Genomic DNA, 13,144 nt, shown 5'->3' with positions numbered 1-13,144 from the left:
CTACATCATTTTAATTTCAAGTCCTCTGATAATTTTTAATTAGCTAATCTTTTTAACTTGATAAAGATACATGTAACAAAACATTTGCGATTTTAACACTCTTTACGTGTACAGTTCAGCCACATTAATTACGTATATCGTGTTATTCAACCATCCTGCTTATCCATTCCCACATTATACCATCACCCTTAGAGGTTTGGTATCCCCTAAGGATTGAGTCCTTTCCCTCCCAACTGCCCCTGGTAACCACTATGAAACTTTAGTCTCTCTGTATTTGCCTACTTTATTTATACCATTGTGTGGATATACCATATTTTGTTTATCGACATTTAGGCTGTTTCCATTTTGGGTTATTGTGAATAGTACTACAGTGAACATTGGTGTACATGTGCCTCTTTGTATTTTTGCTTTCAGTTCTTTTAGGTATACACCTAGAAATGGAGTTGTTGGGTCATATAGTAATTCTATGTTTAACTTCTTGAGGAACCACCAAACTGTTTTCCACAGTGGCTGTACCATTTTACAATCCTACCAGCAGTGAATAAGGGTTCCTATTTCTCTACATCCTCTCCAACACCTGTTGTTTTCTATTTTTTTGTTTTCTAATCATAGCCATCCTAGTAGGTGTGAAGTGATATCTCATTGTGGCTTTGATTTGCATTTCCCCAATGATGAGGGATAATGTTGAGCATCTTTTCATGTGCTTGTTGACCCTTAGTGTATCTTCTTTGGTGAAATGTCTGTTCAAGTCCTTTGCCCATTTTTTGATTGGGTTGTTTGTCTTGTTGTTGTTAGTTGCCACTGAGTCAGTTCCAACTCATGGGGACCCCATGTGTGCAGAGGAGAACTGTTCCATATGGTTTTCAAGGCTGTGACCTTTCAGAAGCAGATCGCTAGACCTATCTTCCGAGGTACCTCTGGGTGGGTTGGACCGCCAAGCTCTTGGCTAGTAGTCAAGTGTTTAACCATTTGCACCACCCAGGGACTCCTTGTTAAGTTGTAGGAGTTGTTTATATAGTCTAAGTAGTCTGTAGATTGTCTGTTTTCTTGATAAAGTCCTTTGAGGCACAAAGGTTTAATTTTGATAAAGCCCAATTTATCTATTTTGTATTTTGTTGTCTGTACTTTCGGTGTCATACCTAAGAATCCATTGTCAAAAACTAGGTCTTGAAGCTTTATCCCTGTGTTTACTTCTGAAGGTTTTATAGTTCTTAGGTCATTGATCCATTTTGAGTTAATTTTTGTGAAGTATGAGATATGGGTCTTTATTCTTTTGCACGTGGAGATCCAGTCATCCCAGCACCACTTATCGAAGAGACTACTATTTCCCATTTAATGGATTTGGCACCGTTGTCAAAAATCAGTTGACTCTAGATCTATAATTTTATATTGAATTCCCAGTTCTCTTCCATTGGTCTGTGTGTTTATCATTATACTAGTACTGGTCTGTTTTGATTATTATAGCTTTTAGTATATTTTGAAATCAGGAAGTGTGAACGCTCCTACTGTGTTCTTTTTTTTTCCGAGATTGTTTTGGGTGTTTGCAGTTCCATATGAATTTGAGGATTGGCACTTACATTTCTGGGGGCGGGGAGGAAGGCTGCTGGGCTTTTGGTAGGGATTATGTTGAATCTGTGGATCCTGTTAGATAGTGTTGATGTTGTTAATGATGTTAAGTTCGCTCCGTGCACACAGAGTGTTTTCATTTTTTTTTAAAAACTGCAGAGCAAAAGCATGGGTTTTTCCCCTTAAAAACTTGCTAGCAATGACGACTTTCATAAACATGTGTAGTATTTCATCAGGTACTTGGAATAAAATAGGTAGGAAGGAAACTCTTTCTGAACTACTGAACAGTTCAGTTTGCAAACTGTTAAACACGAATACATTTTTATTAATACATTTTGAATGCTTAAATTCTAAATTAGTAATGGGAATTAAGTAATGTTTCTTTTTACTCAATACAAATTTTAAGTGAGCTCCAAATTAGATATATACGTATAAACATACATATTCATCTGCACATACGGCGAGAAATGAGATGTTTCTTTAACAGAGTTACCTAATTTAGAAAATTTTAGGTTATATTTTCAGGGTTTTGAATTATTTGGTATTATGTATGACCTTTTTAAATCATGTAGTTTCACCCCTTTTCGAAGTTTTGCTGTATTGTATAGCAGTGTTTCTGAGATATGTTTTTCCATATAATTTTTTATGATAGAGTATATCATGGGACTGAGTTTCTTCCACAGACATGTGTTAGAAGATGCGTGTAATAAACAGATGTCGTACAGGGTATTTAACAGTCTAATGTAACCTTCCTCTCATCCCATACCTCCAGCTGTATTGTACTTCGTATCATAGATGTGTAACCATTACATTGAACAAGCATGATTTGCAGGATAATCCATCTTTCTTTTTGCCTTTCACTGTCCATTTATGGATCCCTGGATGCTCAGTGGTTAAGCGCTTACCTGCTAACCAAAAGGTCAGCGGTTCAAATCCACCAGCTGCACCTTGGAAACCCTGTGGGGCAGCTTCCTCTGCCCTGTAGGGTCGGTATGTGTTGGAATTGACTCAGTGGCAACAGGTTTGGATTTTTGGTTTTGTCCATTTATATTTATTTTGAAAGGCTAGTTCTTCCCAGCTCCATGGAGGGCAAGTCTTAATAAATTTTCTGATTACTTTTAGGAAATAAAAACAATCTGTCCAAGAACTAATAAACTTGTTAGTTTATTAATTCAAACGAAAGCTGTTTTTCCTCACCTCGGGCCTGCTACAAGTCTGTAGTGGGAGAGTAGGGTTTGATTGTCTTTTTTCTTTCTACCTGTTTTTCCCTACTCCTCCCCATTTCCTGACTGTGGATTCTGGACCCTCCAGAATTGAGAGAGGCAAGAGTTTTAAGTAGGAAGAAAAGGTCTTTAACAGTAGTAGCAGAGTACTAATAGCAGCAGCTGATGCACTCGTAGTTTGCTGGGTGCTGTCCTGAGCACTTTACGTGTGTCAAGTCGCTGAATTCTAGAGCAACATTCTGAGGTAGGTTCTGTTGTCCGTCTGATACTGCTGAAGAAGCTGAGTTACAGAGACTTTAAACGACTTGCCTAAGGTCACACAGCTGTAATTGGCAGAGCCAGGATGCCAGCCCACCATTGTGGCTCTGGAGTCTATGACCTCAGCCACTCCACTGCACTGCTTCTATACGCTGTTGGGAGGTGGCAGACATGCATCCTGGTCTTGGCCGGTGTTCAAAGCAGATTCATGCCTTTCAGGTTATTTTCAAGTGTGGTACACATTTTCCATAGATTTGAGGCAAAGGACAAACAGCCTGAACCCCTTTCTCTTGCAGAGAGAAATAGGAAGAATTGAGGTGGGGTTTGGAACTCACAACACACTGATCACTCTCACCAAAAATCCTTTTCTAATCTTTAACTCTTTGAAGGTTGAAAGTGGGTGCAACTCAAGGTTGAAAAATAGTTTTCCGCTATCTCCTTACATAAGTGGTCTTGTACCTTACTTTGAGATGTAGTATCTATTGTTTGAAGTCTCATGGTGGTGCTAACAGTTAAGAACTCGACTAATAGCCAAAAGGCTAGGGGTTTGAACCCATCCAGAGACCCACACCTCAGAAGACAGGCCTGGCAATCTGCTTTCAAAAAGTCACAGCCTTAGAAACCCTATGGAGCAGTTCTGCTCTGCGCACATGGAGTTGACAGCAGCTAACGACATCGACAACATCTGTTTGAGACCTCCAGTCCAAACCGAGATTAAAGTAGTTCTATTTTTAACACAGTTTCCTGTGTTGTCCGGATGACCTATTTAATTTCATGTCTTCACACCTTTGTTCGTGCAGGTGGTCCTTGTATTGAGACTGCGTCATTTGTTCTGAAGGCACGGTTACTCCCTGGACCACACAATCCCAGTCATATTAAGCACCCTTTTCTTTTTTTTGATGGCCAGGCTCATCAAATGCATAGAAAAAGTTGTATGTAACCTTCCCATTTTATTCCTCTTCATCTCATTCCTGTAATAGATAAATCAGCAAATGTGTTAAATTATGTTTTGCTTAAACCAGTCCTAGCTGCCTAGTGTCTCTTTGTGATTACTTGCCTTGGGGAAGGGTATATGGAGCAGATTTATATTTGAACTTGTATCTCTGATTATGGTCAAGATAATTATTGCAATGGCTTACCTGACTGTCTTGGCATAAGACTTTATGCCTTTTATCTTTTCCATTGTGGTATGAGACAGAGAACAGCTCCAGACTGATCATTTTGTCTTTACCTAGTAGAATAGTCAGTCGTCCTGTATTTATTCAGCTGGAAATCTTTAGGGTTCCCCCCCACCTTTACCTTTTCTTTATACTTTTTCCCTTCCCTTGTACATTTATCTGCACAGAACATTCTAAGGGATGATAGTGCACTGAGTTGTTCAGTGTTTGAACTGACACTGCCCACTGCATGTTCACATTTAGAATACCTTACAATTCCAGTTAACCATTTACCAATCGAGAATACACATTTTACAGATAGGCACATTAGGATCATGAGCACGTACCAATATCATATAATCCCATTATATTCTGGAACTTTCTTGCATTTTCTCAGCCATCAAAATTCTACATTCATTAGTCCCTATTTAAATCATACCTTGTCTTTGAAGACTGTTTCATTCCATTCTTTGCTTTCACATAGCACTTTGTTATAAACAGTCTCTGTACCACACCTGTTGTAGTCCTAGTTATGTATGTATCTCTTCTGCATAGGACTGTAAGCATATTGTGGTCAGGGAAAATAATTTATATGTGTGTACATCTCCACGTAATAAAGTGCCTCACATCTAGTTAGTCAGTTATTGAATTAAATTTTGATTGATGTGAACAAAATTAATCAGCATATAATACAATTGTCAAAATACCTGAATGAGTTATACCAATAGTTGTGTCCAGAACAAGTGTGGTAAATATGGTAAAGTTATTCTCAACTGTAATCCTCCCAAAGTTATGCTCAGCTATAATCCTGCCATACCTACCATACTGTGTGCAGTTCTGGGACCCATTCTTGAATGAACAGTGAGAAGTGGAGATTGTTCAGAGCAGAGCTCTCTGGTTAGCAAGGATGTTAATCAGATTTTAAGAGCACTTACAGGGACTTGAGATGTTTAGTTTAAAGAAGACAAAGTGGGGTATGATAGCTGTCTTTAGATTTTTGAAAGACTTTCAAGGGAAAAGAGAAAGTCAGTCTACTCTTTATGCATCTAGAGCTCAGCCCCAGGGATGTGCATCAGTATGGTGTTTTTTAAAAAGCAGCAGAAAGAAGAGAATAAACACCTGTTCTTCTCTACCCTTCAGAGACAATCACTGAAATCTCCCAAACCTTTTTCTGTGCCAAAGGTTCTGAACATTTCGATGGGCAGTGATTCCCTTGAATGTGATGAAAACTATCATAAACTGATGCAGACATTATTCTTACACAGTTTCAGAAGGATCATGGATCCCTAAAGAAATCCATGAACCTCTGATTAGGACTCATTCTCTCTTGTTCTATGGTGTGTGGTGTGAATGCAGACATACATGTATATTTTTTATAAAGATGGGATTGTAGCCTGTACATGCTTTCCTCACATTTTTTTCATTAAATACATAATAGTAATAGTTACCACTATTGAATGTTTATTCTGTGCCAGTAATTGTGCACTTAATACTCAAAACCAAACACTTTCCCGTGTTAACGAAATACTCATCATCTTCAACATCATTTTAAATCAGTGGCTGTATTTTTTAAGCATTTTAATTTTTATAAATCTACTGATAATTTACAAAAAGTACTTTCCCCAAGTTTGCTTTGATGAAAAGTCAATTTTGCTTTTATTTTAGTAGTGACTATCAAAAAAAGAAAGGTATTTATCTTAAATAAAATCATTGTATGTTTCTGTGTCGAAATAGGTGCTGCAGTTAGAAGACCCAGCTGCTAGCTTCCACTGTCTTTTATTAGTCACTGCTTTGAGCCTGCTTTCTTAAACCGTTATCATGGAGGTAGTAGAAGCCTCCCCGACTTAACATAGAGGTTATAAAAAGAGGTTAGGGAAAGAGTACTTTATACACTCCTAAGTATTATTAGATTTACTAAATTGAAAGTATTTGAGAATTCAAGGCAAACTATTTTTTTTTTTTAAGGACAAATTCAGTCCATCAGTTGATTACTAAACATCAATTTTTGGTAAATTTACTTCCAGAGAGATTGTTGTTTTATTGTACTAGCAGTATGAAAATAATAATAATCGCTGTCATTAGTTGAGCATTTACAAAGTGCCAGATACTGTGCTAAGCATTTACTTCACTTTTAGATCTTACTATATTGTTTACTACATTTAATCATTGTAACAATATTGGGGAGGTTGTTGAGGAAACTCAGGCTTGCAAAGGTTAAATGAAGAATCCAGGCCATTCAGATTCTAAAACTTGGGCTCTTAAAGACTGATACACTGAAAGAGGCAGTTTAGCATTGAGGTTAAGAGTACAGGCTCTGGAGCCAGCCCGCCTAGATTTGAACCCTGGGTCTACCACTTGATAGCCATTTGGCTTCAGCAAGGTGTTTAACCTTTTCTGTTAAATGGGGATGATATGTACCTATCCAACAGAGACATCGTGATGATCAAATAAATTATCAAATGGGAAGGAAGCATTTATAAAAGTGTATGACGCATAGAAAGCACTCTGCGATTTTCATTATTTACAAACTATTATTCAAAACTATGCACCTTATTAAAAACATTAGCTCACAGTTGCCGCTAATTAGATAGATTGGGGGCAGGTAGGGAATTCATTTTTTTATATATCCCTTGCCTTGAACTTTCTATCATCTCTCAGCTTTTTTGTTAGCACAGTGGCCACATGAAAACAATCTAAATCACTTTCTAGTTCAACTACTAAACCACCAATTAATGCTTTATTTTATGTATTTTTTAGGGCATTTCTGACTCATTTGCATCCTTGAAGAACATCTGTAGAAGACAAAGAAAAAGATGGGTGTGAAAACATTTACTCATAGCTCCTCTTCTCACAGCCAGGAAATGCTTGGAAAGCTAAATATGCTACGAAACGACGGACATTTCTGTGACATCACTATACGTGTCCAGGACAAAATCTTCCGGGCACACAAGGTGGTACTAGCAGCTTGCAGTGATTTCTTTCGCACCAAACTTGTGGGCCAGGCCGAGGATGAGAACAAGAATGTGCTGGATTTACATCATGTTACAGTGACTGGCTTTTTACCCCTTTTAGAATATGCTTACACAGCCACTCTGTCAATTAACACAGAAAATATTATTGATGTTCTGGCTGCAGCCAGCTATATGCAAATGTTTAGCGTTGCTAGCACCTGCTCAGAGTTCATGAAATCAAGCATTTTATGGAATACTCCCAACAGCCAACCAGAAAAGAGCCTAGATACTGGACAAGAAAACAATTCTAACTGCAATTTTACTTCTCGAGATGGAAGCATTTCTCCAGTCTCTTCAGAGTGCAGTGTGGTAGAAAGAACCATTCCTGTTTGCCGAGAATCTCGGAGAAAACGCAAAAGCTACATAGTTATGTCTCCTGAAAGTCCTATAAAGTGCAGCACACAGACAAGCTCTCCCCAGATATTGAATTCTTCAGCTTCCTACTCAGAAAATAGAAACCAACCAGTTGACTCTTCTTTAGCTTTTCCTTGGACTTTTCCCTTTGGAATTGATCGACGAATTCAGCCTGAGAAGGTTAAGCAGGCAGAAAATACTCGGACTTTAGAATTACCTGGTCCATCTGAGACAGATAGAAGAGGGGCTGATTATGTGACTTGTGAGAACACAAAATCTACGTTGCCTCTGGGTACCGAAGAAGATGTCCGGGTCAAAGTAGAAACATTAAGTGATGAAGAGGTTCACGAGGAGGTGTCGCAGCCTGTCAGTGCATCTCAGAGTTCACTGAGTGATCAGCAGACAGTGCCAGGAAGTGAACAAGTCCAAGAGGACCTTCTGATCAGTCCACAGTCTTCCTCTATAGGTATAATGTCTCCTGTGTTTCTTGTGATGCTGTAAAGTCAATCCAGCAAACATTTTTAAGTGCCTGTTAGATAAAGTTTTGTCTTGGGTCCCATAGGGAATATAAAGAAGAGTAAAACCTAACTGGATATTTTAAAGTGCTGTTAGCACTACAGTTATTTTTTACAAGTTACACATGGGGGAAAAAAGAAACTAGAACAGTATCTAATGTAACAAAGGCAGATGGTATGCATCTTTAATTACTTTCAGTGTAGAAATACCAGTTTTAAAAAATCCAGTTAATCTCTTATTCTTTACTGAAATATTTATTGAAGACTTCACCATGTGCCTAACATTGAGGAAGAACTTGAAAAGGACATAGTGTCTGCAGCTGAAGAGTTAACAGTTTAATTGAGGAAGCAGATGCATAAATAAACGATTCGGATGAAATATTACAAGTGCTAGGCTGGAGACATGAACAGTGTGAGAGTTCACAAAGGAAAGAGCAAGTTGTTAATCCTACGTATTTGAGCTGGTCTTACTCGATAAGTAGGAGTTTGCCCAAGTAAGGAAATGACATGTCTGTGAAGATGAAAGAACAGCATGTATAAGAGCACAGAGGTATGGAAGAGCACTACGTGTTTGATAAGCAGTGAACTCAGTGCAAAATGATTTGAGTAAAGTGTGGGTGCCTAAAAAGTGTCAGGTTTAATGGGAGGTAAGACAAAAAAAGAGCGAGCCTTGAACTCTAGTTTCAGTTAAGATTGCATTCAACTGTATCTAACAGAATTCTTTCTATAATGGCTATTTTTATTACATACATGTTCAGAAATAGAAAATCCAGGACTGGTACAGTGGCTCTACAGTGTAACCAGTATCCCAGGCCCCTCATATATTCACCATCCTTAGCTTTCAGTTTCATCTGTACGCTTATTGCTTCATGGTTACTTTATCTTCAGCCTCGCATTCTAGAAAGGAACGGCACGTGTATCAGGAAAACACAAATGTTCCCAGAAATACCTAGAAGTCTTAGGCCAGACCATGTCTCCTGGTCTTTCTTAGCTGCAAGAGAATCTGGGAAGACGTGTATTAGTTGGGTACTGTGTTAGTTTTCTAGGACTGCTGTAACAAAGTACGACAAAGTAGGTGGCTTTAAACAAGAGAAATGGTTTGTCTCACAGTTTTGGAGGCTGGTAAGAATTCAGGGTGTCAGCAGGGCCATGTTTTCTCTGAAGACTCTAGGGGAAGATCCTTTCCTGTCTCACTCAGCTTTTGGTAGCTCCAGGCATTCCTTGGTTTGTAGCTGTAGCATAACTTCGATGTCTACCTCCATGCCACATGTCTGTCTCTCTGTGTTGCTTCTCTTATTTAATAAGGACACCACTCAGATGAGATTAGGATCCACCCCACTTCAGTGTGACCTCGTGTTAACTGATAACATCATCAAAGACCCTGTTCCCAAACAAGGTTATGTTCACCAGTACCAGGGCTTAGGAGTTCAGTATATCTTTATTCAGCCCATAGCAGGTATAGTGTCTGCCATAGCAAGGCCAAGTAAGCTGGGTTTTTATCCTAGTGGTAGTAAGGAGCCTACCTTAAAGGGAATAAAAAAATGGAACATATACAGAAAGTAATATTTTAGGAAGATTAATTTGGTATTGGTGTGCAGGGAGCTTGGCTGGTCAGAGACAAAAGGTTTGGAATCCAGTTACAGTTTAGTTGTCTTTATATGAATGAAGATGCTTAGAGCAAAAATTAAAAAATGACTATTAAGAGACTTAGTAAGGAGAGAGTCCATACCACCTGATGATACTGAATATGTGGATTGAGAGGATAAAAGGGGCCATAGTGCTTTAGATGACTAGGAGAATAGTGATAATGTTTTATTCATTGATTCTGAGTCACAATTTTTCATATTTTATTATCTCCGAAATCCAGATGTCTCTTACAGTTGATCTCTTACAATTACTTAAAGTTACCATCAAGTAGACTCCGCCGCTTGGCGACCCGTGTGTCTCAGAGTGTAGACATGTGTTTCACAGGGTTTTTGGAAGTAGATCACTAGGCCTCTCTTATGAGGCACCTCTGGGTGGATTCTACCTCCAACCTTGCAGTTGGCGGCTAAGCACTTTAACCATTTGTATCACCCAGGGATTCCCTTTTCTTAGTGGTACAAAAAATAGTAATAGCATTTTAGAGTTTATTAAATACAATAGTTGCAATATGAAAATCAGTGAAATGAGGTGGTAACTCAGTTTTAAGAGTAAGTCAGCAAGATCACGTCTGTATGAATTACTCTTGGATCAAGTAATACCATGCCACAAGGCAGTCAAAAAGGCAGGATTGGGGAGATCAAGATTAAAACTTACCAGTGTGCGATTTTTTTTTTTTTAAAACGGTAGCACATCAGATCTCAACAGAAGAAGTGTGTGTGTGTGTGTATTTATGCCAGGAGCCCTGGTGGTGCAGTGATTTAGTGCTCAGCTGCTAACCGAAGGTCGGTGGTTCAAACCCATCAGTAGTTCCATAGGCAAAAAGATGTGGCAGTCTGCTCCCATAAAGATTACAGCCTAGGAAACCCTATGAGACAGTCCTTCTCTGTCCTACCGGGCCATTTTGAGTCGGAATCAGCAACACACAACAACAACATATATATGCCAATATCAAAAGCCTGATCTTTGGGAAGTATTTATATTCAGTGTTAAGAAGGAAGAGAAGAAAAGCCAACAAATAATAATAGGGAGTATTTCTCTAAAAGATTGGAGAACCAGGAAGGCCATCTTAGTTTTGTTAATTTCTTGTGTTTTGACCATGATTTACGCACTAAAGATCATATTCTTGAATATGGATCAAGATACAAAACCAAAACCTGTTGCCGTCGAGTCAATTCCAACTCATAGCGACCCTGTAGGACAGAATAGAACTCTGCTCCAAAGGGTTTCCAAGGAGCACCTGGTGAATTCGAACCGCCAGCCTTTTGGTTAGCAGCTGTAGCTCTTAACCACTACAACACCAGGATGCTTTTGAATAATTTAAGTGATCACACATCCAGTAAAATATCTGATGGGAGGAGATCATAGCTATTTATTGATTTGACCGAGTTTTTGTTAAATTACTATGGACTTTAATCCTGAATGTGCCTTAATACCTTCTAAATAACTGTTTAATGAATAGTTACTATTTTAATCATTTATCTGAGAACTTAGAAACCCAAGTATTAATCGAACTAAATATCTTGTAAACTAGGCGTGTGAAATAGTCACTGTTTACCACTCTCAGGTATTTCTAATCAATTCAGATTTTGCCTTTAAGTTCTTGTTAGTATGATAAAGTGGAGAAGTAAGGAACACAGAATAAACCTTTCAGTTAATAAGTAGAATTTATTTCCAATATATACCATTGTAAGTGTGATTCTGTATAAAGAAGACATAGAAGCAACTTCCGTGCTTTACTGTCATATAATCTACTAATCCAAATGGGGTTCCCCCCGCCTTGCTTTCATGTCTAGTATACTAGTCACTCTCAACAAATTTAACTCCAAATCTATGCTCTAAAAAAAACACACAGAAAAAAATTAAATTCCTGGAATATAGCAGGTAGTAAGTGTGGGAGAAAGGGAAGGATGTATGTGGCATTCTTTCCATACTGCATACAGACTGCTTAATTGACTTACTGATTCATTAGAGAAGTTTGTCATTCTAGGAACTGAGAATATAATACTTGATACATTCATTTTCATGAAATTCTAAAATAACAATAATCAGATACCCCCAATTTAGAGCAAAGAGGAACAATAAATATAGCAAATTTAGAAGAGAACAAAGACTGCTAAGCTTATATTGGATCTTAGTTACTCAAAAAGATTAAGTCATCAATTTCTGGTGTAGTTTAAGAAAAAAAAACTTTTTTTTTTTTTTTTTAAATGAGCTTTTTATTTGCATGATTTTATGGGTCAGAAATTTAGAAAGGGAAAAGCAGGGATGGCTTATCTCTGCTTCACGATGTTCGGGGCCTCAGGGTAACTCAAATACACACCTACACCAGTATCAATATTATTACTGTAATATGGAAAATAATTTTAGATTACAGTTCCATTTTATCTTTAGGATATATCACAGTAGGGGTGTTATCTTAGTCATGTAGTGCTGCTGTAACAGAAATACCACAAGTGAATAGCTTTCAACAAAGAGAAATTTATTCTCTCACAGTCTAGTAGGCTCCGAGTCCGAATTCAGGACATCAGCTCCAGGGGAAGGCTTCTCTGTCTGTTGGCTCTGGAGGAAGGTCCTTGTCATCAGTCCTCCCCTGGACTAGGAGCTGTGCTATGCTCTAGAGCTGTGCTGTGCTCCCGGGCTGCTTTCCTTTTGGTATGAGGTTCCCCCACTCTCTGCTTGCTTCCCTTTCCTTTTATCTCTTATAAGATAAAAGGTGGTACAGACCATACACCAGGGAAACTCCCTTTGCATTGGATCAGGGATGTGCCCTTGGTAAGGGTGTTACAATCCCACCCGAATCTTTTTTAGCATAAAATTGCAATCATAAAATGGAAAACAGCCACACAATACTGGGAATCATGGCCTAACCAAGTTGACACATTTTGGGGGAAACAATTGAATCTATGACATTTAAGGGAAAATACTTTAAGTGAGAAGGTCTTCATGGTATGGCTTTATTATTTATCTTAAAGTATTTGATGATTGCGTAGATAACACCAAAGACCATGAATTAGTTCTAGACAATGTGTAGTTTATCTAGATTATCAAAAGCATTTCCTTTTTTCTAGACTCTAAAACCTCTGCCATTAGGAAAATAAAAAGGTGATTGTTAAGGAGGCAGTTAAGGTATTAAGAAATAGCTGGCAGCTTTCTCTAGTAGTACGGAATATATGAACTTGTTGAGGTGGGCAGCTAGCGTAATTGTGGGAGAATGCTGGAATTATAGCATCGTGCCTGTGGAGAAGCAGTATAGTAGCATAATGATTAAACGTTCAGGACTGGACTCTACTACCCGTTTCTGCCGCTTTCATAATAGATGTATGACTTTGAGCAAGTTACTTAATGTCACTGAGTTTCCGTAGCTGTAAAATTAGGATTTGTTCTTGTTCGTTGCTGTCGAGTCAGTTCCGACTCGT

The 13,144-nt window shown here is 38.3% G+C and overlaps 1 protein-coding gene across 5 annotated transcripts in view; it reads left to right on the top strand.

The window, feature by feature from the left end:
• Positions 1–13,144, top strand: part of ZBTB44 (zinc finger and BTB domain containing 44) — an 85,812-nt gene that overhangs the window by 46,637 nt on the left and 26,031 nt on the right. For 4 of the 5 annotated variants that reach the window (XM_049856506.1, XM_049856505.1, XM_049856504.1 and 1 more), the window contains exon 2: positions 6,962–8,035. The exons of the other annotated variant lie outside the window; for it this stretch is intronic. In XM_049856506.1, the coding sequence (XP_049712463.1) occupies positions 7,018–8,035 (1,018 nt within the window). In that variant the 5' untranslated portion in view covers positions 6,962–7,017. The remainder of the gene's footprint in view (positions 1–6,961; positions 8,036–13,144) is intronic. 5 annotated transcript variants of the gene reach the window in all.

Source organism: Elephas maximus, chromosome 17 (assembly GCF_024166365.1).
Source record: "Elephas maximus indicus isolate mEleMax1 chromosome 17, mEleMax1 primary haplotype, whole genome shotgun sequence".
Lineage (NCBI taxonomy): Eukaryota > Metazoa > Chordata > Mammalia > Proboscidea > Elephantidae > Elephas > Elephas maximus.
The sequence above is the reverse complement of the archived record's forward strand: the minus strand, read 5'-3'. Positions and strand labels throughout refer to the sequence as shown.